Raw genomic sequence first — 24,809 nt, forward strand, 5'->3', positions numbered from 1 at the left:
CCATAACCCTTAATTCCCTTATCGATCAGAAGTACACTGAAGGAGAATTTAGCATGGCCAATCCATCTAACCAACATGTCTTTCAGACTGTGAGAGGAAACCGGAGCACCCAGAGGAAACCCACACAGACACAAGGAGAATGTGCAAACTCCACACAGACAGTGACCCAAGCTGGGAATCAAATTCCAGTCCCTGGCACCGTGAGGCAGCTGCGCTAATCACCGTGCCGCCCACTAGACTAGTAGTCTTGAGACTCAGACCAATGCTCTGGGGACATAGGTTTAAATCCCACCTTGGCAAATTTAAATTCAATTGAAAGATGCTGTTAGGAATGGGGATCATTAGAACGTGGGTGCTGCAACAATGTCTGCCAGTTAAATGAACTGTCATCTCTAGTATGAGTGGTGTTGTGTAATTTTTTTTCCTTTGCACAAGTAGATAATTGCTTGTTAAAAATATTCCTTTTTATGGAATAGGTAGGCAAAAAACTTGATGGACAAGATCACTAAATCTGTCCATGGTATGTAAATGCATTCCAGGAAAATGTACATTTAAGAATATATGCTTTTAGTTGACGTTTTAATGGATACATGATTTTGAGAATTTTTTTTGTGAAGTTAAAATAAAATTGATTGTTGTAAAAACCCATGTGGTTCACTAATGAAGCATTTAGATGAATACTTGAGCTACACAGCATATAAGACTATAGGCCAATTGCTGGAAAATGGGATTGGAATGGACAGATGCTTGCTTCCTAGTGCAGACATGGGTTGAAAGGCCTTTCTTTGTGCTGTGAAACTCTCTTGCCAAAATCTTGCTGCCATTTACACCAGCAGGATCTTATGGTTCTGCTGAAGGTACATCCCCACCACTGATTTCCTGGTAGCGAGGAGTGTATTCAGAAATCCCATTGACAAGGGCAAGACTATAAGAACCCACCAGCTGTCACTGCCTCCTTTCTCTGCAAGACACTTCGCAGAGGGGGAGGAAAATCCAACTCTACAACCCTAATGTCCTTTAAGAAAAAACTCTGCCATACAGTGACTCCAGATCCACAGCAATCTGGTTGACTTTCAAATGCCCTTCCTTTGAAGGCTGGTTACAGGGATGGGCAACAAATGTTGGATGTCAAAGAGGTGATGCCCACATCCCATCAAAGCATGTTTAAGAAACTGCTTCTCAGACATTTACACTGCTAGTCTTGTTATTGGCAAAAGTGTGGCGGGGGATTGAGAATCCCCACTTGGTCTCAAAGCCTTAGTCTCCAATTCCTGACTTGAGTCACTGTGTGGCGTATGCACGTTCACCCTGTGTCTGTGTGGATTTCCTCCAGGTGCTCCAGTTTCCTCCCACAGTCTGAAAGACACACTGGTTAGGTGCATCGGCCTAGCTAAATTCTCCCTCAGTGTACCCCAAACAGGTGCCGGAGTGTGGCAACTAGGGGATTTTCACAGTAAATTTATTGCAGTGTCAATGTAAGCCTAGTAATAAATAAAATGTTAATGTTAGCCTACTTGTGACAGTAGTAAATAAACTTAAAACTTTGGTTTAATTCTCCATGCCCTTCTTTGCTTTGACATTGAGAAGCAAGAACAAGAGAACTGAGAGAATGAGTAAAATGGAGAGGGGGGGAGGGGAAGGGGGTGGGAAGCTGGTTAGCACTGGGGTTGCAGAGATTTGGGGAGTGAGAATGAGGGGGGATGAATACAGTGGAGTCTGTAAACTCTCTCTCACACACACACACACAGCTAACAGTACCGGGTTCCGCCACCAACTCGAGCCTTCTTCCTGCCGCACAATCACATGAGGGTTTACTAAAAGGAGAGAGAGGAAAGAGCGGGCGTCTGACGTGACTGAAGGTCACAGGGGAGGGGGAAAGAGAGAGAAATCCCTCCCTCTCTCTGACTGAGTCTCCCGGAGCCTGGCGGATCTGCTGCCCGGCTCGGCCCGGCGAGCTTTGTAGGTGGGTTTCCTTTTGAATCGGGTGAATGAGGCGGGAGTGGATGAGGTGGTGTTTGTTGTGTTGTGTGTTTGTGTGTGGAGAGAGAGAGAGAGAGAGGCTAATCTTCCACCTCCCTCTCTCTCTCTCTCTCGACTGCAACCAATGGCCTTAATGATCAATCCCAAATCTGAAGGTTATTGAGGAGATTTACCTCAAAATTAGAAGATTAAACCCTCCCAACAATTTATTTTGCAAAAACAAAGCAAAATATGTGAACGTTGGCAGTGCATTTTCAGTTTCACTCATTTTGGCCTGTGTGCCTTTGTTGTCCTTTTTTAGAAAAATATTTATTTGTTCCTCCTAAAATGCTGGTGTCAGCACAGTACCTGATCATTCAGGATTTCTGTTTTTGGACACATGGAGTAAGGATGAAGATTTTACTGACCTTTCTATTCCCCCTCAAGTTTGTCCTTCTCTGCCCTTTGGTGTCATTGTCCTCCATTGCCATCAGTCGCTTGTTGGGACCAGAATATTGTGTTGTGACCCACTTATACCCAACAGAATGATTTAGCATAAACTCCCTAGCAACGCCTGCGTTGTAGAATGATCATTTGTGAAGCAGCCACCTATTGGAGTAAACGGTTTGATTTCATGTCATCTGAAAGGTCCTCTATATGTTGTCACCAGTAGAAAATCCAGCCTGTAAGCTTCTCCTTCTCTCCCAATGAACTGTCATAGTGGCCACATGGGACAGATTCCGGCAAAAGGGTTTTTATTTTGGACATCGTTAAAAAGGAGCTAAACTGTCCTCTCCTGGAAGAGGGACTGGAGTTTGAGAAGTATTAATAGCATTGCTCAGCCCAAATGTTCTTATTCAAGTGTGAGATCCTAGAAGGACTTTTGCTTTAAAGAACAGTATCACGTTATGGTAGTGGGGTATAAAGTTAACAATAAAATAATCACAAATGGACTCTGCATAGAGCATACTTGACTCAAATGACTTTCTCACTTAAAACATTTTCATGGAATCCCTACACTACAGAAGGAGGCCATTCAGCCCGTGGACTCTGCACCGACCACAATCCCACCCAGGCCCTATTCCCATAACCCCATGCATTTACCCTGCTATCCCCACAGTGCCACGAACCTGTGTTTAATTCCGGTCTCAGATGATTGTGTGGAGTTGGTATGTTCTCCCTGTGTTGGCCTGGGTTTGCTCCAGGTGTTCCAGTTGCCTTCCACACTCGAAAGATGTGCAGGTTAGGTGGATTGACCATGGTAAAAGCATGGCGTTATTGGTGGAGGGGGTGCACTTTTGGAGAGTCAGTGCAGACTCGATGGGCCAAATGGTCTCTTTTTGCACTGTAAGGATTGGGATAGCTTTCAAGACAAAGGGAATTAATAGGAACAAACTTACAGTTTAAAAATCTGCAAGTACAATAACCTCTGTCAGCAACTTAATCTCTTAATTTCATCTCTCAAGCTTCACATGCCCATCTTTCTCTTTACAAATACCATCGTTCTTAAACACTCTTGAATCTTTAATGATCATTCTATTTTTTTTCTTGATTGAATCCACTACTTTATGATTGTCAGAGTTATAGATCCTTTCTGTGCTACTGTGTATTCTTACAATCAGGATTGCGTGTGGAGTGACAATCAACTTTTTTAACCCTGTGGTTGATAGGTTGGACACAATTGTGTGCCTTATCTCCTGCACCTCTGCCCTTGCCCCTTCCCCTCCCTCCCAGAACCATGGCAGGGTCCTTCATGTCTTCACTTTTTACCTCACAACCCTCTATGTTGAAAGGACGATCCTCTGCCATTTCCACCCCAGCATGATGCCACCACTAAACACATCTTCACCTCCCGTCAGCATTCCACAGGGACTACACCCTCCTGGTCACCCTGGTCCAATCCTCCATTGAGCCCTAACTCTTCATCCCCATCCCACAACACCTTCCCATGCAATCGCAACACCCCTTGATCTCCCCCCTCCTCACTAACCAAAGGCCCAAACATTCCTTTCAGGTGAAGCAGCATTTCACTTGCATCACCTTCAATTTTGTCCACGGATTTGCTGTTCCCAATGCAGGAGATGAAACGTAGATTGGGTGACCGGTTTGCGGAGCACCTTTGCTCAGTCCACAAGCATAACCCCAAACTTCCTGTTGCTCGCCACGTCAACTCAATGTTTCACTCTCACGCCCACATGTCTATCCTTGGTGGGCTGCAGTGCTCCAGCGAAGCCTGATGCAAACTAGAGCAACAACCCTTCATCTTCCCATTAGGCATGTTACAGCCTTCTGGACTCAACATTGAGTTCAACAAGTTTCGAGTGTGAACTTTCTGAGGCTGGAGGCTCAGAAGTTGCAGAATGTTCCTACATCTCCCCTGAAACCTGAATAATACAGTATATATTTCTAGTGAAATATGTAAGTTGCTATTTCATCTTCCCTTTACCCCCCCATGCCTCAATGGACTTAAAACTAAGATTTCCAACATGGCAAAAATGTTGCATTCTCTAGTACGTCATCATCTGTCACGTTCATGAGTTTGTAAGAACCACACTGGGAATGATCAAGTATAGGTTATGTGAAACTGTTATAGTTGAGAGTGAGAGCTCATTTTCAAACTATTTTGAATTCAAATCCAGCTGCTGGAGTTGGACAGTATTCTAAACACATATCACAGACACACGGTTACTTTTATTCCCTAGCACTCCCATATCCCTTTCACAGACAGGTTTTGTACATTATTGAGCTCCTCCAGATTTCTCACATAGCATTAGCATTCATCAATAACATTGTAAGAAGTCTCACAACACCAGTTTAAAGTCCAACAGGTTTATTTGGTAGGACGAGCTTTCGGAGCGCTGTTCTTTATCAAATGAGTGGAGAGTTGGGTTTACAAATAGGGCATTTATAGACACAGACTCAGTTGCAAGATAATCTATAGACTCTGTGCATTCTCCTGCACCTACAGAGTCTATATATACCCTATTGGTGAACCCAACTCTCCACACACCTGATGAACGAGCAGCCCTCTGAAAGCTTGTGCTACCAAATAAACCTGTTGGACTTTAACCTGGTGTTGTGAGACTTACTGTGCCCACCTCAGTCCAATGTTGGCATCTCCACATCACATCAATAATATATGCCATTGAACCTTAAGTTTATTTATCAGGACAATTTAGTTTGCTGTATCATTTTCTTCAGCCATTTATTTGTTACATAATCCATGTTGATAATATTTATCCAGCAGCAGGATTGTAGAAGTAAATTTCTGTAGCAGTGCTGTCAATATTGTGACTTGGGCCATATTGATGTTTCATTTTCCCTGTGATAAATTGTAACAAAACCCAAAATAAATAACACAACAGAGCTTGGAATTGTTGCAGCCTATGTAATTAAGGAAAAGAAATAGCAGACCGCAATAGATCCAAAATAGCACTTGTTAAAGTAAATACTTACTGCTAAGTGTAGCTGGGGAAGGAGTGGATGTGGCACAATTTTAGGGTGCAAAGCAGTTCTTAGAAAAGCAGTATTGAATTAAGGAAATTAATTGACAGCAGGGAAAAATGGAGGATTTGATATTCAAAAATCTGTGACAATTGGAAGAAAAGCCAATTCAGTCGAGCTGAGACATTAGTGAGAGCACAGGATGAGCAAAGAAAGTTGCTTGCGGTAGCTTTGTAGTAACAGGTATGAGTATGGGTATAGTACTGATTACAAATTGCACTAAATTTTATCTGAGTTAATAGCTATGCAAAAATCGATCTGTCTCAGAGACATAATTGTTTAGCTGTATCACAATGTTGATTCATTCTTTCAACCATAAGTGATATATTTATTTATATGTTTACAATAATTTACTTTCCTTTCTCCTGAACACTTATCTTCCTTCCACATGCATTAGTGTCAGATTATATTTTATTGCTTATCAATTGCACAATAAGCCTCAGATTCATTATGATAGATTATTCTCTTTTCCACATGCTGGTTAAACTCTTAGCTTATTGCCCTTTGATCAGGATCAGTTCTGTGAGCTTTCCAATCAACTAATGATTAATTGAGGAATAAATTCATTGATGCTGTATTCCCAGTGATATGCTCTGATTGAAGATTGCACGGCGAGGAGAATAAGCGCTCTGATGTTGTAATCCTATCCCTAAGCAGGGTACAGGTTTGGTGAATTCATCCATTTTTAACTACAGCAGCAGAATTGCAACTTTTAATTTTCGGATGATCATCGTAATGCATCCCACAACATTAGAACTGGACACCATACCTTTTCATTTAAAGAATTCCTCATGAGAGGAAATGTTTTGGTTTACACCAACCTGTGCTGCAACAATCTCCGGTGTTACAATAGTCTTAATAGTAGAGGTGTAGTGCCAAGTCAAAAAGAGCGCAGCATCTACTTAACCATCTGTCACTGGCTTTATGGGAATGCTGGCCTCCCTGTTATCTGCATTCTAAGTTTTGTTTTCCCCTTCTCTCTAGGGTGGCTTGACTTGAAAATAAAATTGGAAGGACAATCCTCGCCCGCTGTTCATCATGGCCAGTTTATTCCGTGGTGCGATGTGCTGCTCTTTACCATTGTTCCACAGTGTACCAAATGTGACAGTTAAGCAAACACCATGCAAACGTTATTTTAGAACTTACCGGGTGTTGTGGAACCAGCAAGCAGTTAAAGGTAAAGTTTTGTGATACTTTTAATATATTAGTTTGCATGTAGTTAAACAAGAGGAGTGAGTTGCTCCTGTGAGCTACTTGCATGTGTCCTTATTTCACATCATTTAAAACCTCCTGACATGTTTTGACTATCTAGAGGTTTGCTCCCCTTGGAAGCTCACGGTGCACAATGCACATTCCATTCCATTCTATTTGTGCAGGCTCATGAAAAGTACAGAGCTTTGTATGCCTTTAAACGACTAATGTGGATGACCGATGGATGTGGGGAACCGTGATTATGTATAGCTGTTGCTATACTGACTGAACTGCAGAATCAGCTTGTGCTTTACTTTTAATGTCAGTATAGGAACATGAGGACAAATCTCCACATTGTTTTCCATATGGTACTCACATATAATCAATATTTAAATATGAAATAAAGACAAATATAATTTAACCATCTGAAAGTTCTTGTTTAGCTTCCTTTGTGTCAAAGAGCACTGTGCCAATGTGCTGCCCCAGTATTTTAAGTTTGACTGTCATGTTCTTGTGCATGTTATGATTCCTTGGGTTGTCCAGGAAAAATGCTTGATCTTGTTTCAGGTCTGACTAGCTGGTTAGCCTTTCTGAGGCCCATGTTGGGCAGTGTTCCCAGCAACTGTTTACTCAAACTTGAGAACGCGTCCCTGCCAATAAAGGAGTGATATGTGAAACCAGCATGTGTGCAGTGAAAGGGGAGTTGCTGAGAGCTGCGTATAATGTTCATATAGAATTTGTGTAAGGAAATAGTGTCTTTCTTCCAGGATGTAGGGTACCTTCAGAGTATTGAGCAAATTGCATTAAACATAAATAGTTCCTTGCCTTGCTAATTCTATGTTCAAAAGGCAAAATAGAATTTGTAGGATTCATCTCATTGTGTTTCCAACAGCTTTTTACTAAAGCTAAAAGTTAATTCTCATAGGCTTTTTAAAAAATCATTGCGTATGTAAATTTTATTCATTTATTAGTCACAAGTAAGGCTTGCATTAACACTGCAATGAAGTTACAGTGAAATTCCCCTAGTCGTTACACTCTGGCGCCTCTTTGGGTCAATGCACCTAATTAGCACATCTTTCAGATTATGGGAAGAAACCAGAGCTCCTGGAGGAAACCCATGCAGACATGGAGAGAACATGCAAAGTCCACACAGCCAGTGACCTAAGCCAGGAATCGAATCCAGGTCCCTGGCGCTGTGAGGCAGCAGTGCTAACCACAGTGCCGCTGTGCTGCCCCAGTACATGGCTGGCACCTAATGCCCCTTCTTTGTTAGTCAGAGGAATGTGTGACAAGTTTCACTGCTAATATTGAAGCAACTTTCCTTTTCAAAAAGATGCATTTGTCAATTCCATGTTGCAACATGGAACTTTTAAACCACCTAACACTTCTCTTTATTCCTAGTGATACTAGGTATAGATAGTGTTTCAATTCAATGCAATTGTGTCCAGTTGCAGAATATATTTCAATAGAATCCTAAACATAGTTCTTAACTTGCTACTATGAGGCTAACTTATAAACTTCAGCCGTGTTTTTTAAGCAATGCTTATTGCAGAATCACAATCTTTATAGTACAGAAGGAGGCTATTTAGTCCACAGAGTCTACACTGGCTCTCTGCAAGAGCAATCAACCTAGTCCCACTCGCTGATTTTCCTTTTCAAATTCTTTCTTTTCAGGTGGCAATCCAATTTCCTTTTGAATACCTTGATCAAACCTGCCTCCACCACTCTTTCAGGAAATTTGTTCCAGACTCCCTCTAGATCAATAATTTTTTTCAAAGGTCTTACGAGGAAAGGCTGAGGGACTTGAGGTTATTTTCGTTAGAGAGAAGAAGGTTAAGCAGTGACCTAATTGAGGCATACAAGATGATCAGAGAGTTGGATAGGGTGGACAGTCAGAGCCTTTTTCCTCGAATGGTGATGGCTAACACAAGGGGACATAGCTTTAAACTAAAGGGTGGTAATTATAGGACGGATGTCAGAGGTAGGCTCTTTACTCGGAGGGTAGTAAGGGCATGGAATGCCCTGCCTGCAGCAGTCGTGGACTCACCAACTTTAAGGGCGTTCAAATGGTCAGTGGATAGGCATATGGATGACATTGGGATAGTTTAGGTTAGAGGGTCATTAGATTCGTTCCACTGGTCGGCGCAACATCGAGGGCCGAAGGGCCTGTATTGTGCTGTAATGTTCTATGTTTCTCACATCATTTATAGTCCTTTTTGAATCTGTGCTTTCTTGAGTGGAGACAATTTCTTACTATTTACCCTGTCCATACCTTTTAGCAAATCTTCTCTCAGCCTTCTTTTATCCAAGGAAAACCGTCCCAACCTCTCCAATCTTTTGATTTGATTTTATTATTGTCACATGTATTACTATACAGTGAAAAGTATTGTTTCTTGTGCCCTATACAGACAATGCATACCGTGCATAGAGAAGGAAAGAAGAGAATGCAGAATGTAGAGTTACAGTTTTATAGCTAGGGTGTAGCGAAAAATCACATTAATACAAGGTAGGTCCATGATGGCAGCAGGGAAGAAACTGTTCTTGAATCATTTGGTACATGTTCTCAGATGTTTGTATCTCCTTCTCGACGGAAGAAGGTGGAAAAGAGAATGTCCGGGGTGCGTGGGGTCTTTGATTATGTTGGCTGCTTTTCCGAGGCAGCTGGAAGTATCGACAGAGTCAATGGATGGGAGACTTGTTTGAGTGATGGACTGGGCTTCATTCATTACACTTTGTACATTTTTGTGGTCTTGGACAGAGCAGGAGCCAAAACAAGCTGCGATACAACCAGAAAGAATGCTTTCTATGGGGCACTGTAACAGTTGGTGTGAGTCATAGTATGCATGCCAAACTTTCTTAGCCTTCTGAGAAGGTAAAGACATTTGTGGGCTTTCTTAACTATAGCGTCGGCATTGGGAGAGACCAGGACAGGTTGTTGATGATCTGGACACCTAGAAACTTGAAGCCTTCACAATTTCCACTTCGTCCCCTTTGATAAAGTGGAGGGGCATTGCCTCCATTATTGTCTGTGAAGTCGATGACTATCGCTTTCTTTTTGTTGACATTGAGGAAGAAATTATTGTTGTCTCACCAGTTCACCAGATTCTCTATCTCTTTCCTGTACTCCATCTCATCATTGTTTGAGATCCAACCCACTATCATCAGAAAACTTGAAAATCAAGTTGGAGGGGAATTTGGCCATACAGTCATACGTGTATAAGGAGTATAGTAAGGGGCTGAGGACATTGCCTTGTGGGGCATGGGTGTTGAGGATGATCATGGAGGAGGTATTATTGCCTATCCTTACTAATTGTGGTCTGTTATGGGGATAAGGCCTGGGTGGGATTATCATCAGTGTAGGCTTGATGGGCCGAATGGTCTCCTTCTGTACTGTAGATATTCTATGTTTCTATTGCTGTTGTCCACTATTTGTTGTAGCTGGCAATTGAGCCTCACATCTGTGGTAGGTAAGTTGTTGGAAGATATTTTGAGAGACAGGATCTACAGACATTTAGAGATGCAAGGACTGAATAGGGACAGTCAGCACGGCTTTGTGAGTGGAAAATCATGTCTCACAAATTTGATTGAGTTTTTTGAAGGGATAACCAAAAAGGTAGATGAGGGCAGTGCAGTTGATGTTGTCTACATGGACTTTAGCAAGGCCTTTGACAAGGGACAGCATGATAGGTTGCTGCGTAAGGTTAAATTTCACGGGATCCAGAGTGAGGTAGCTGAATGGATACAAAGCTGCCTTGATGACAGAAGCCAGGGAATAGTTGTAGAGGGTTGCTTTTCAAACTGGAGGCCTGTGATCAGCGGTGTGCCTCAGGGATCAGTGCTGAGTCCACTGTTATTTGTCATTTATATTAATGATTTTGATGCGAATATAGGAGGTATGGTTAGTAAGTTTGCAGATAACACCAAGATTGGTGGCCTAGTGGACAGTGAAGAAAGTTATCTCAGATTGCAATCGGATCTTGATCAGTTGGGCCAGTGGGCTGATGAATGGCAGATGGAGTTTAATTTAGATAAATGCGAGGTAATGCAGGACTTACTCAATTAATGGTAGGACGTTGGAGAGAGTTACAGAACAAAGAGACCTAGAGGCACAGGTTCATAGCTCCTTGAAAGTGGAATCACAGGTGGACAGAGTGGTGAAGAAGGGATTCAGCATGCTTGGTTTGATTGGTCAGAACATTGAATGCAGGAGTTGGGACATCTTGTTGTAGTTGTACTAGACATTGGTAAGGCCACACTTGGAATACTGTGTACAGTTCTGGTCACCCTATTATAGAAAGGATATTATTAAACTAGAAAGAGTGCAGAAAAGATTTACTAGGATGCTACCAGGATTTGGTGGTTTGAGTTATACGGAGAGGCTGGATAGACGAGGACTTTTTTCTCTGGAGCATAGAAGGCTGAGGGGTGATCTTATAAAGATCTCATTATTTTAGAGTCATAGATCAGCTAAATAGTCAATCCCTTTTCCCAAAGGGAGAGGAGTCTAAAACTAGAGGGCATAGGTTTAAGATGAGAGGTGAGAGATACAAAAGTGTCCAGAGGGGCAATTTTTTCACACAGAGGGTGGTGAGTGTCTAGGAATAAACTGCCAGAGGTAGTAGCATTTTAAAAGCATTTAGACAGTTGCATGGGTAAGATGGGTATAGAGAGATATGGACCAAAAGCAGGCAACTGAGACTAGGTTTGGGGTTTTAAAAAAAAAGGCAGCATGAACAAGTTGGGCCAAAGGGCCTGTTTCCATGCTGTAAACCTCTATGACTTTATAACATACAAACTAGGAACTGGAGTAGGCCACTCAACCCCTCTAGCCTGCTCCACCATTCAATACGATCATGGCTGATCTGATTGTCATCTCAGCTCCCCTTTTTTGGCTAAAGGGAAGCATCATTCCATGAAACAGACTAGAGATCCAACCTTCCGTCATCGCCTATTATGCTGCCCAGTTTCATTTCATCCCATGCTATTTGGCAAGCATTGCAAGGTTAATAGGTGTACTCAAACATCAGTGAGAGTGGAATTTGAACTCCACCGTCTGGTTAGAAGTCCACAAAAATAAATCTATCAATCCACTCCTGTAGACTATTTAACTGCTTTTATAACTTTTATCTGTGGTTATGGTGGTGTAGCAGTAATGTCTTCAGCGATCACTCGCTAACAAGTATTATTGTCCACCTAAGTAACCTCACTGATCATTGGTTCTGCAGTTCCTTGCACGGCAGATGAGCCTGATCCTCAAGCTGCGTACAAACGTAGCAGGTGTTTCCGGGGCGGGAGGCAAAATTGGTCCTTGGGCTGGAGATTGCTGGCACTTGTGATACCATGGTTTACTACAAACTGCTGCCCAAAGGTCTGTAAAATAATGAGGGGCATAGACTAGGTAGATAGTCAATATCTTTTCCCAAAGTTAGGGGAATCTAAAACAAGAGGGCTTAAGTTTAAGGTGAGAGGGGAGAGATGCAAAAGTGTCCAGAGGGGAGAGATGCAAAAGTGTCCAGAGGGGCAATTTTTTTGCACAGAGGGTGGTGAGTGTCTGGAACAAGCTGCCAGAAGTAGTAGCAAAGGCAGATGCAATTTTATCTTTTCAAAAGCATTTAGGCAGTTACGTGGGTACAATGGATTTGGAGGGATATGGGCCAAACATGGGCAATTGGGATTAGCTCAGGCGTGTTTTAAAAAAAAAGGGCAGCATGGAGAAGTTGGGCCATGCTATAAATCTCTGACTCTAAACGCTGGTTTCCACTTTTCTTTTCTGGATATTCTTCCTGTCCTTACTGAGGAAAAATCCAGCTCCTGAGTACAAGCTTCAGTGAACATCACTTGCTCTCAGTTCGCTCTGAAAATAGTCCTGCTTTACTCTAAAAGGGACCTGCAATTGTAGCATTGTCCGTCAGGAAACTTTGTCATCATTGCCATTAGCCAGTATATGACTTCAGTCTCCCATCACTGTGTTTGACTTTATAATGTGCTGTTCCACTTCATTGAAATGTTGCAGTGCTTGGTTACAAGGAGAAATTCTTCCTCCATGTACCCGAACAGGTACCTGAGTGTGGCCACTAGGGGATAATGTACCAAAATGCATCACCTCGCATTAATCTAAATTAAACTCCATCTGTCATTTGTCAGCCCACTGGCCCAGTTGATCAAGATCCCATCGCAATCCGCGATAATTTTCTTCACTGTCCACTAGACCACAATCTTGGTGTCATCTGCAAATACTAATAAATAAACTTTAATTTCAAAACCTGCTACCACCTTCCCACATGGAACTAGGGTGGGCGTTTCCAACAGCCCACTCACCCTGAGACTGAAGTAAATAAATAAACCTGGTCATTCATGGGCTAGCACCAGGAAAACTTACGTACAGGAACCATCTTTGCCCAATCAGACCTGTATTGGATCCTAACCTACTTAGTTGATTCTTGACAACAATACTTTGTATTTATGTAACATCTGTTAATGTGGAAAAGCACCCCAAGCTGCCTCACAAAGGCAGCATCAGACAAAGTGAACACCGCGTTGAAAACGAGGTATTAACCTGGTCAAAGTGGTTGGGTTGAAGGATGTGGGGAGGCAAAGGGTTTAGGGAGTAAATTCCTGAGCATGTGCCTGGATGGATGAAGGCACAATACCAGTGGCAGTGTGAAGGGAGAAGAGGGTGTGGAAGTTGCTGAAATCAAGGAAATGGAGTCTTTGAGGACAGAGGTTGTTAGAGTTGGACAAGGTTATAGAAACGAGAATGTGAAGGGCTTAAAGTATGGGAATTTTAAGTTAGGTGTCAACAGCATGATATATCAAGCACTTTTTTTTAACTCTTAATTTTTTAAAATTTAAAGGCCAACATTACTCAATTCCTCAACAGCTTTGACAATCCTTTAACAGTCTAGTAGTTCCAGTGAGTTTGTGCACGTTTTACACATAATTGTATCTGCTTTTAACAATTCTAAAGGGTGGGTTATCTCTCCTTCTCAAAGGTATCCTGAAACTATTCCCAAAGGAGTACCTAACCTTTCCAAAAAGCTATCCAAATGCATCCACAAGGACTTGGTCTAATCTGTACCTACTTACATCAAAATTACATGTGTGGATGCAACTGCTGATATGAACAGCTGCCTCTATGAACCATGGATGTGCTGTTTAGATCTAGCCTCCCATTTCCCCCCCAACCCACCGTCCCCTCCTTTAAAAATGGCAGAGGACAAGTTCAGAGGCAGGGCTTCAGATTTAAGTCTCTGCCAGCATTTTTATGCAGACTGTCCATCTGCGGGAGAATTCAGGCCAATAACTTTGGCCATCTCAAGAATGGATATTGGGCAATCAGCCTGGTAGTACAGTGGTGTTGGAGAGATAGAACTGAGATTCAGCATCATACAGGTGGGCATTGAACCTACATCTACAGACAATCCTGCCATGGAACACCAAGTAACGGAACAGGGAAGCCAGCGATAGAACCATGCCCAGAAACCATGGTGTGGGAATGGTAACAGAAACATTTCTGAAGAAATTTTGACCAGGTTTTGAGTAGGTGAGAGTGGAACCCAGGGTAGCCTGATTAGTTGTTCAGTGAGAGGCACTGCAGCAGGATGGCCCAGTTGATGGTTGGTATCTTACCACATCAATATTACTATCCGTGGGGAAAGAATAACTTGCTATGAAGACCGTGTAACTTATTTAATCTTTAGCTCCGTTTGCAATGTTATTTAATGCTACTTGGTTATTGATATCTCCCCAAACCCCTGGGTGGCCTTTTTGTTAATGCTAAACTAAGTTTTCCTGTTAAGTAAACACAAATTGGCTGTGTGATAGGTCATTATTGTGTTATTTAAAAGGTTGGAGTGACCAGATGGAAAAGGAAGACACATCAGGAGCTCTTGGCTGTATCACACATACAACAGAGGCAGAAACGAGGAAAAAGAAATGAGTTTTTATGAGAAGCAGTGTGAGAAGAAGTACGATCAAGTTAGCTATTGAAGTCAAAGGATTGTAGTTATCAGTGGGCAATTTATTTTCCGACATGAAAATAAGAAGTTGACAGTAGGAAGGTGAAAGCCAGAAATGGACTATTGGGAGTTAAGGTGAGGGTGGAAGTTAGAAGCAAAATTAATTAAGCTGCTCAACTCAGTCTGAAAATAGGTCATGGTGGGGGCCCTGGTAGAACAGAAAGGAAGAATGCTCACTGCATTCCATAGAAAGACAGACATAGTTAAGACTCAAGAATTCCCATTACAGTGTCTTTTAAATAGAGAAATAAAGTGGAGTTGGAGGAAAGCTTATTCCCTGTAAGAATATTTTTAGCCTGGCATGGCTGCAGATGGAAAGTAGTTGGGCTGCATTGTTGTATGCTTGGGTGTTGTTTGACACAGTGGGATGGGACAAGTTCACATCCATGTAATCTCAACTGGACCTAATCCGGAAGGTACCAAGTGATGACTGATGATTCCACGTGCACAAAATCAGATATCAAGCCCAGTTAGATTGGCCTCAGCAACAAGTTCAAAAACATTATTGAGACCAAAATCTTACGTTACCTTTGGATGAGGAAGCCCACTTGATCTTGTCTCACAGGATACTGTCCCTCTCGCTTTCCCTTTGGAGCAACATATTTCTTAAACAAGCTCAATCTTTTAGTCTGAGCTACTTGTCCTGATAACCTGTACCGGCTGATTAGAAATCACTTTGTGTGAAGAAATACGCCTGTCCTAAAATTGTCTATCACGCCTGTGAACCAGTTGTCTGCCTTTCCTTCACTCAGTCTGCAGCAATGACCCCAAGCTTCCTGTCGCTTGCCATTTCAATTCAGCAACTTGCTCTCATGCCTATATGTCCATCCTTGGTCTGCTGCAATGCTGTAGCGAAACCCAACACAAACTGGAGGAACAGCACATTACAGCCCTCAGGTTTCAAAATATTTGTACGCAAATGCCAAAGGTGCAATCCCTGCCCTTTCCCCTCGTCCTCACAATCCAGAGCCACAGACAGTCTCCTGGTCGAGAAAATGATTAATTTCACCAACTTCTTATCTGGTATTTTCTCCTCATTGTGCAATTTTCTCCATGCTGGGGAGTCTGTACACACATTGGGCAATCATTTTGCTGCAAACCTCTGTTCCCTCTGCAAGTGTGATAATGAGCTTCCCAATCTGACCTTTCTCCTACATCGTTGCAATGAAACCGAGTAAAAGCTGGAGGAACAGTGCCTCATTCTTACCTCAATATTCATTTTCACAATTGAAGACAAGTGGCACAGTGATATTGTCACTGGACTTGTAATCCAAAGACCCAGGGTAATGCTCTGGGGACCCAGGTTCGAATCTCATAATAGATAGTAAAATTTGAATTCAATAAAAAAAATCTGGCACTGCAAGTTTAATGTTGACCATGAAACCATTATTGATTGTTCTATAAATCCACCTGGTTTGCTAATGCCCTTAGGACCCACAGCATTGTGGTTGAGTCAGATGTCCTCTGAAACGGGAGTCAGGAACAGACAATAAATGCTGACGCAGCCAGCAACGCTCCCGTCCCACAAAATAAATTTAAAAAAGACAGCAGATGATGGTATTTGAAGATGGGAACCTGTGATGCAAACCCGCCAGTACCCGGCGAAAGGGTGGTCCACACTTCCGGGGTCAACGTACCTTTCATCCAGCATGCTCCTGGACCACTGAAGCTTTTTGGCATTACCAGATTTCCCATGCCTGGCACACCTCACCCCCCCCCCCAAGACCCGAACCCCGCTGCCTCTCAGCACCAAGGGCCGGTTCAATTCCGGTCTCGGGCCACTGTCTGTGTGGAGTTTGCATATTCTCCCCGTGTCTGTGTGGGTTTCCTCCGGGTGCTCCGGTTTCCTCCCATGGTCTAAAGATGTACAAGTTAGGTGGATTGGCCATGTTAAATTGTCCCTTAGTGTCAGGGGGTCAAACTAGGTTAAATGCACGGGGTTATGGAGATGAGACCTGGGTGGGATTGTGGTTGGTGCAGACTCAATGGGCCAAATGGCCTCCTGCACTGTAGGATTGTATGTCTATCTCTATTCTGTTGTAATCATTCACTCTCCAGACGCATCTTTCATCTTCCGCTGCTACCCTGAATCCGAACCTCTCCGTTTGACTTGGTTCCATACCTACTTATGAACTTTTCATCCACCACATCTTCCAGTTTTGACAAAGTCATTGTCCTGAAACATTAACCTTATTTTCGTCTCAGCACAGATGCTGTTGGACTTGACGATTTGTTTCCAGAATTTTCTGGTATTGCTGTACAATTTATATATTTTTTGTTTATTCAAAAATGTCTTAATGACCCAGTTATGATTGCAATATATCATGTATGTTGTTAAAAATGATGGAGAACTACAATGGAAAATTCTCAAACAAATCATAAATTTTGACTCAATAGCATGCAACTGAGTGGAAATTTTCTGGTTCTTTCTGAAAACACTTGGAGAGGCCCGCCTTTTCCCTCAACTCTTTGATTATCCCTACAATTTTTTTCACTGAGCTTGTTTTTGCTGTTTTTATGTAGGTGTCCGTTACAAAGATTTGGTTGTTGGGATTCCGAAGGAGATTTATAAGAATGAAAGGAGGGTGGCAGTGTCTCCTGCAGGTGTCCAAGCCCTCGTCAAGCAGGGTTTTACTGTGAAAGTGGAATCGACGGCTGGCGAAGGTGCCAAATTCTCCGATGACCAATATCGAGAGGCTGGAGCCACAATTAATGAGACAAAAGATGTTTTTGGATCTGATATTGTTCTGAAGGTATATATTCCCATTGAGGAACTAATGGCATAAACCTACTTAGACTTTGTCTTGAAAGGGACCGCAGCAACTGCAGGCAGCGAGATTCCACCACCTGCCCCAGTCCATCGCAGTCTCTCTTTTGATCCAGCCCAGATGACTCTCTAGGTCATGTCATCGGCTTTGGGTACAAACAACACCTAAGCTGCAGTCAACTTGGGTACAAACAACACTCAAACCCAGATACTCTATTTCCAAGCTTTAATAACTTGTGCACAAGTGAGAACACGAGGCAAGCAAAATATTGTCGGGTGTTCTGTTGATTCATACAGAAAATTCAGCAGTTATGAGTTAATCACAGCAAATGCGAAACGAGCAATTTTTTCTAATCCTTCATTGGCATACATATCCACCCAATCAAAGGTCCTTTTGCCCCTTCTTATCCAATAGAAAACCTATCCTTCATTGGCATAATAAGTCCCCATATCTTGCTATTTGGTAATTGTTATGGTAATTTGTTCATTGTTTTCATCCTGCTGTCCTAGCCTGGAATGCAGTGTTTATGGAACAAGGTTTTAGATATACTCACTTATCCTGAATACTTAAGCGTTGGCCTTATCGAAGGCCTGATTGAAGGTCTTGTTTGGCTAATAATCATTTTCCATTACTTGACAGAGTTTTTTGACAATTATGGAACTTTAATTTTCACAATTGTTTGTAACCTAACTTCCACAGTCACACTTTGAGAGGTCCTCTTTAAATGTACTTCATTGGGTTTACTTTGGCCTGCCCCCAACTCCTTCCAGAGTTGAAAGGACATGCCCTGTCAGCCTCAGTTATTTCCCTGTCACAATGTCCTGCGTACAGTCATCGAGCCTGTTCTTGTGGACCTTGCATTGGCAACGCAGGCCAAAGACATCAGCTTGTGTGGCACCTTTTGCTGTAACAAGTAAATGCATAGACATGTTGGGGCAAATACTGCTGAGAGAGATTTTGCATGCACTTCATGTGTGGTTTTCTTTACTAATAATGCCAATCCTTTAGCAGAATTTTGAAACCTGTGTGCTGCTGATTTAGCGCAATTGACAAGTCTTAAAAGTTTACCCTTCCACAGGGTGCTGCCCATAATAACCTAAACCTCATTTACTTTGCTGTGGAGAAGTGGATAAAAGCGGATGCTGAAATCTGAAACAAAAACAGAAAATGCTGGAAAATCTCAGCTAGTCAATCAGCATCTGTGAAGCGAGAATAGAACCACCATTTCAAGTCTGAATGATCCTGCTCTGTTCGCACTCCATGGGCACTGTCAAACCCACTGCGTTTTTCCATCATTTTCCACATAAAGTGGAATTCATTACAGCTTGCACAATTGTACCCATTTGGCTGTACGGTTGTTGCATTAAGGTTTGAGATACACCTGAACTTATGTGCAGTGAGTGAGAGGGGAAAGGTGATGTTACGAAAAGCAAATGTTAAATTTCCCTTGTGGAATATGTTACTTTATACATAAATTTGCCACAAATTATGGTCATCATTTTCATTGCAATAAGCTGCAAGATAATGGCATATTCAGCAGGGGAAGGAATTCACATAGACCTTCTGATGGGAAAGTCTATTCCATTCTCAGTTGACATCAAGAGATAATGGTGCTATGCTAATATTCACTGCCTCTGTTACTGCTGCACATAACAGAAATACTGGTTGCAGTATTTCCTGATCTCTGTGTAATGGGGCTTTTTGAATGGCTGCAGGTAGAAAGGCCACTCGCAGGAGTACACAATATCCACGCCCCGTCTGTTTCAAGCCCCACATAACACCTGAGAAATGGCAAGCTGAATATTAAGGGTCATAGGATCAGGGAATTTGAGATGGGGGATTTGGAGGGCTGCATGAAGGCTATTGAAAGATAAAGTTATAAAACAAATTTAAAACTAATGAGGATTTTGCACCTGAGAACCTTAAGTACGATTTACAGATGAATAGGACCTCAAAAATACAATTTTGCTAACTTAAGGAAAACTACAGTAAGAGGAATGAAGGCTTATGTTGTAGGTAACAGAATATGCCTCAATACGGTAATTGTATACAAGGTCATCCACACAAGCTTTGCTGACCCAAAAAAGGACTCTTTGTCATCATTTTTAATAATTGTGTAGTTTGTCTTCAATTAAGCCACAAAATTCAATTAAGTAGTTTGCATGAGATCCAAGACTATAGCCAGAAAAGTTTGTATGGAATCTCTGTGCAGTATCTAATTATTGTAATCAACTTTACATTGGCAACAAAAATCGAATTATGTTTCCATTAAATTTAATAATTTTAAGTAAAGCAGATCGTTAAAATGAATGTGACACAATAATTACATTTCTGACTGGGAGAAAATTATCAAAAGAAGAAAAGTTGAACAAGAGACTTTCTTTAAGTTTTCATGAAAGCAAAATACTGCAGATGCTGGAAATCTGAAAATAAAAACCAAAAATGGAATCTGAAGTAAAAACAGAAAGCGCTGGAAAAAGTCAGCGGCCAGAACTCTACCACTTTGCCCACCACGAATCAGCGCTGACAAAGGTCCGAGAACAGAAATCTCCGTTGACCTCGGGTGGGACTTTCCGATCTCGCCCAAGTGAGGCTGTAAAATTCCGCCCATCGGATCTGGCAGTATCTGCGGAGAGAAAAATAGAGTTAGCGTTTCAAAGCCGTCTGACTCTTCTTCAGAATTAAAAGTTCCAAAGTAGAGTTGTATTGGACTTGAAATGTTAACTCTGTTTCTTTCTCCACAGATGTTGCCAGACCTATTTCTTAAAATTTTTCCCACTTTTCCAGAACTCGTGCAGGCGCTCCACTGCGAACGTGAGGCTGCTAACTCCAAGCTGACCTAATAAACTCTTGTCTGAACCCCAGGGTAATGTGCTTTCACCCTGGGAAATCTACATTCCCAGTTTCTAATGCTTTCTCAGGAATTTTCCTATGGATTGCTTCAGAAGCCAGCTGGCACTAACTAACCATATCTGCTGTCATAGTCATTCTGTAATACTTCCTATAATTGATACTGTAGTCCCATAATTACTGTAAATTCAAACAGCAGGGAGGGAGACATTACTTCAAGTTTTAAAAAAAGTTCAGAAGAAATTTCTGTTAAGATTGTTATTTTCTTCTGTAAAATGTTGCGTGGTAGATACATTCCCTCCCCATTGCCTTACTTGGCCTTATGCCACTTTTTAATTAACTACTTCAGAAAATAGCATGTTAAACAAAATGCTTGTTTGTCTAGACTGCTGAGCCCAATCTCAACTCAAAAGCATAAATTTTAATGTCAATACTGTAATGAGGCAGCACTGAACTATTGGAGGTGCTGTCATTTGGATGACACATTCATGGAATCCCTACTGTGCAGAAGGAGGCCATCCAGCCCATCGAATCTGCACCGACCATAATCCCACCCAAGCCCATTCCCTTAACTCCATATATTTACCTTGCTATTCCCCTTGACACTGAGGGACAATTTTAGCATGGCCAATCCACCTAACCCGCACATCTTTGGACTGTGGGAGGAAACCGGAGCACCTGGAGAAAATCCACAGAGACATGGGGAGAACATGCAAACTTCATATAGACAGTCACCTGACGCCATAATTGAACATGGATCCCTGGCACTGTGAGACAACAGTGATAACCACTGTGCCACCCATTAAACCCACATTAAACCCCATCTGCCCCCTCAGGTGGTCATGATCCTATGACACTATGAAGAAGAGGAGGGGGAGTTTTCCAGGATTGTAGCCAATATTTGTCCCTCCACCAATGCCACCAACCTGTTGTCCAAGTGCTGCCTTTGGGATTGGGTGCTGTGTTTCCTAAATTACAACAGTGCTGACACTTCAGAAGTACACCGTTGGCTGCAAAATGCTTTGGGACATCCTGACATTGTGAAAGGTGAAATATGTTTTTTGAGCCAGACCTTGTGATAAGTTAGGTGGTATCGAGTGGGGACTCAAGTACATGTAAATCCCAGGTGCAACAAGGATTCTCGATCATCACTTTTTGGGCATCTTCCCAGTTATTTGCTCAGTGCCTAAGGCACTCCTTCCCTCAGGAAGTGCCATACATATTTGTTTAAGTATATCTATATAAATGCAAGTTACAAATGTTGCCTCATGAGACTTTTCAAATCTATCTGGTAAATTCAAATGTGGTAACAATGTTGCGTCCCATACAGTGTTTCTGCTTGTTATTTTGGCACAGTTTCAAATGTTTAACTATTTAAATATTTTTGATTTTATTTTTGCAGGTCAGAGCCCCGACCTTCAGTAACACCTTGGGAGCACATGAAGCAGAGCTGCTAAAGGAGAAAGCCACTCTTATCAGTTTCATTTATCCAGCCCAAAACACTGATCTCATGAATAAACTTGCTGAGCGCAAAGCCTCTGTACTGGCAATGGACCAGGTCCCTCGAGTTACTATAGCTCAGGGATATGATGCTCTTAGTTCCATGGCTAACATAGCAGGGTACGACAATATTTTAAAAAATATTGAAGTTGGGTTTTAACACATGTTTTTATAGTTACTGGAGTGAATTAACATTTGTAATCCCAGTGATCAGTGCTTGAACCTCTTCTGCTTCTAATCTATATGAATGAACTAAGGAGGTGGTGGTGTGGTGGTACTGTCACTTGGACTAGTAATCCAGAGACCCACGGTAATGCTCTGGGGACCTGGGTTTGAATCTCACCATGGCAGATGGCGGAATTTGAATTCAGTACAAACCTGGAATTAAAAGTCTACTGATGACCATGAAACCATTGGCGATTGTTGGGGGGGAAAAAACCCGTCTGGTTCACTAATGTCCTTCAGGGAAGGAAATCAGTCGTCCTTACCTGGTCTGACTTACATGCGACTCCAAATCCACAGCAATGTGGTTGACTCTTAAATGCCCTCGGGGATGGGCAATAAATGTGGGCCCAGCTAATGACGCCCACCTCCTGTGAACAAATTTTAAAGGAAATGAAAAAGGATTGGGTTTAAAAACACCATTAAGTGCGAGGATTGGAGGGGAGGGGGGGGTGGTGAATTTGAGTCTGAGGCAGCCAAGGAACTACAGAAGAATCCAGATGGAAAATTGCAGTTGACAGAAGGCTAACAGAGGAAATTCAATAAAATTAGGGGCCAAGTAGATGGTGTCGATTTTGGGGTGTGGAGGGGCTGAATATGTATATATGGTGATGAACTAGCTAGGGAAAAGACAAAGGAGGTGTGTAGCCAGGATGTGGAGATGCTGGTGTTGGACTGGGGTGGACCCAGTAAGAAGTCTCACAACACCAGGTTAAAGTCCAACAGGTTTATTTGGAATCACGAGCTTTCGGAGTGCTGCTCCTTCATCAGGTGAGTGGGCCTCCACCACCATCATCACCACTCTCCCCCACCCACTTGGCACCTATTGATGCCTAATGAACAGTGACAAAGTAGTCCCCGGGCATTACACTTTGCCCATTGGGCAGTGGCAGGGGACCAGGCTGGCACTGCCCAAACTGGCAATGCCCAGGGTGCAACCCCCTTACCCCAACTCTCCTCATTCCAGCGGAGTCAGGCATCTAGCTCCCTGCAAGTGGCGAGCTTTTGTAAACCCCACTGGAGTGAACACTTTTGGTGGGGCGAGTGGATTCTAGTGGGCCCGGTTATGTCAGTCCTGGCCCGCTAATTCAATATAAGTGCATTTAAAAAGTATTTAAATTATTTATGCAGCTCTGCACCCGCCGCGCCCCCCCCCCCCCCCCCCCCCCCCCACCGCCCCCAAATTCATACATTAAACTTTCAGGGAAGAAGTGCTCACCCTGCCTTATCCCAACTAGCCAAAATGTTGCCTCTACATCCCATGCAACAACGTTAATCCTTCGTGTCCTCAGGGCAACAAAGGGTGGGATATCAGTGCTGTCTGGCCAGTGTCACTCATATCCCCAAGGAAAAGTATCTTATTTCGGTATGCACTTGAAGAATTACTAAATTGAATGTTGAATAAGTATTGAATGTGAATGTTGAGGCATTAGTGATTAATGTAGCACATGCCCCAAAGCATAGACTGGAATGTAATTTTTTCTCCTCTTTGTCTGTGCTTCAAGTACTGAGTGAGCCCCAAGAAAATCTTCAGAGCTATCAATCGGGCTATTCTCTCAGGCATATATGATCCTCCTTCAGTACAATGATGCATTGAATTTGTATAATAGTGGATTTCATTTTGTCATTTTAAGTACAAAAACCCAGATCAAATTTGTCCAATGTAATTTGTCCTCAAAGACTCTCTATGTAGTCCCTGGATTTGTACATGACCAAGTGTTGCAGACTTGGGACATTCCAAGATTCGGGGCTACGTGTTGAGGGATGCACAAAAACTTAGAGCAGTCAGCAGAGAGGCAGAGTGTGAAAAGGTCACTCTCCAACACCTTTCAGCTATAATACTCATATTGTAGCCTTTGGGTGTAAGGGGAATGACGACATTGACCATTGATGGCTGAGCCTTCAGTTGCCTTGGCCCTGATCTTCCAGAATTCCCCCAGCAAGTCCTTCCAGTGCTACTTCTCCCTTTATATTTAAAAGCATTCTTGGTCACTCCCCGTAACTCCTGCAGATTATTCAGGATCTGTCCCTCTATAAAGTTGCTTGCAGTGATTTTCTCTTTAAGATGCTAGGTAAATGCAATCTGTTGTGGTGTCTTAACTAGCTGTTCCTTACTAAAAATATCCTGAAAAGAATATTTTTTTTTCAGGTACAAGTCTGTTGTCCTGGCAGCTAACCATTTCGGTAGATTTTTCACGGGTCAGATAACAGCTGCTGGGAAAGTACCTCCTGCGAAGGTAAGCGTTGTTTATCGAACTCTGCGATGGAATTTAAAATTCAGTACTGCATTGTTGCACAACACCAGCCATATTATATACATCCCCCGGCCTCTTTGAACCCATCATAGTTTAGTCATACGTTTTGATTTCTGAAAATGCATCCTCCTGAATCATGTTTTTTAAATGAAAATGATGAATCTCATAGGTCTCATTGGTATATGTTATGCTGCCAAGTTTCAACGATTGTGAAATTATACAGCATTTCTTGCATGGTTAGACGTCAGTGCATCCAGCACATTCAGATTACCCCCCTGCACCTGTATCATTTTGAGCTAATTAATTGAATTAATGGCAACCTTCCCTGCTGAATACAGAAGAACTACATACAGTCGTATGCAAAAAGGTAGCTATATTAGGGTAAGCATTTGAGAAACTAAGCCCTCGTGTTAGATAGCATTTAACCATCTGATAAATCTTTAATCTTCTAGCAATAACTTTGTACCACTAGAAATTAAGACGAATGAGAGGGGGTCTAATTGAAACATAAAATCATGACAAGGCTGGACAGACTGGATGCA

The 24,809-nt window shown here is 42.4% G+C and overlaps 1 protein-coding gene across 1 annotated transcript in view; it reads left to right on the plus strand.

Moving 5' to 3' along the window:
* The first annotated feature begins 1,846 nt into the window (after nt 1–1,846).
* The window catches only part of nnt2 (nicotinamide nucleotide transhydrogenase 2), a 71,606-nt gene continuing 48,643 nt past the window's right edge, over nt 1,847–24,809 (plus strand). The window contains exons 1-5 of the mRNA XM_080214355.1: nt 1,847–1,963; nt 6,448–6,640; nt 17,196–17,425; nt 21,693–21,910; nt 24,162–24,249. Coding sequence (XP_080070481.1) covers nt 6,502–6,640; nt 17,196–17,425; nt 21,693–21,910; nt 24,162–24,249 — 675 coding nt within the window. The 5' untranslated portion in view covers nt 1,847–1,963; nt 6,448–6,501. The remainder of the gene's footprint in view (nt 1,964–6,447; nt 6,641–17,195; nt 17,426–21,692; nt 21,911–24,161; nt 24,250–24,809) is intronic.

The sequence above is a fragment of the Carcharhinus amblyrhynchos genome, chromosome 28 (assembly GCF_965287045.1).
Source record: "Carcharhinus amblyrhynchos chromosome 28, sCarAmb.v2.hapA, whole genome shotgun sequence".
Lineage (NCBI taxonomy): Eukaryota > Metazoa > Chordata > Chondrichthyes > Carcharhiniformes > Carcharhinidae > Carcharhinus > Carcharhinus amblyrhynchos.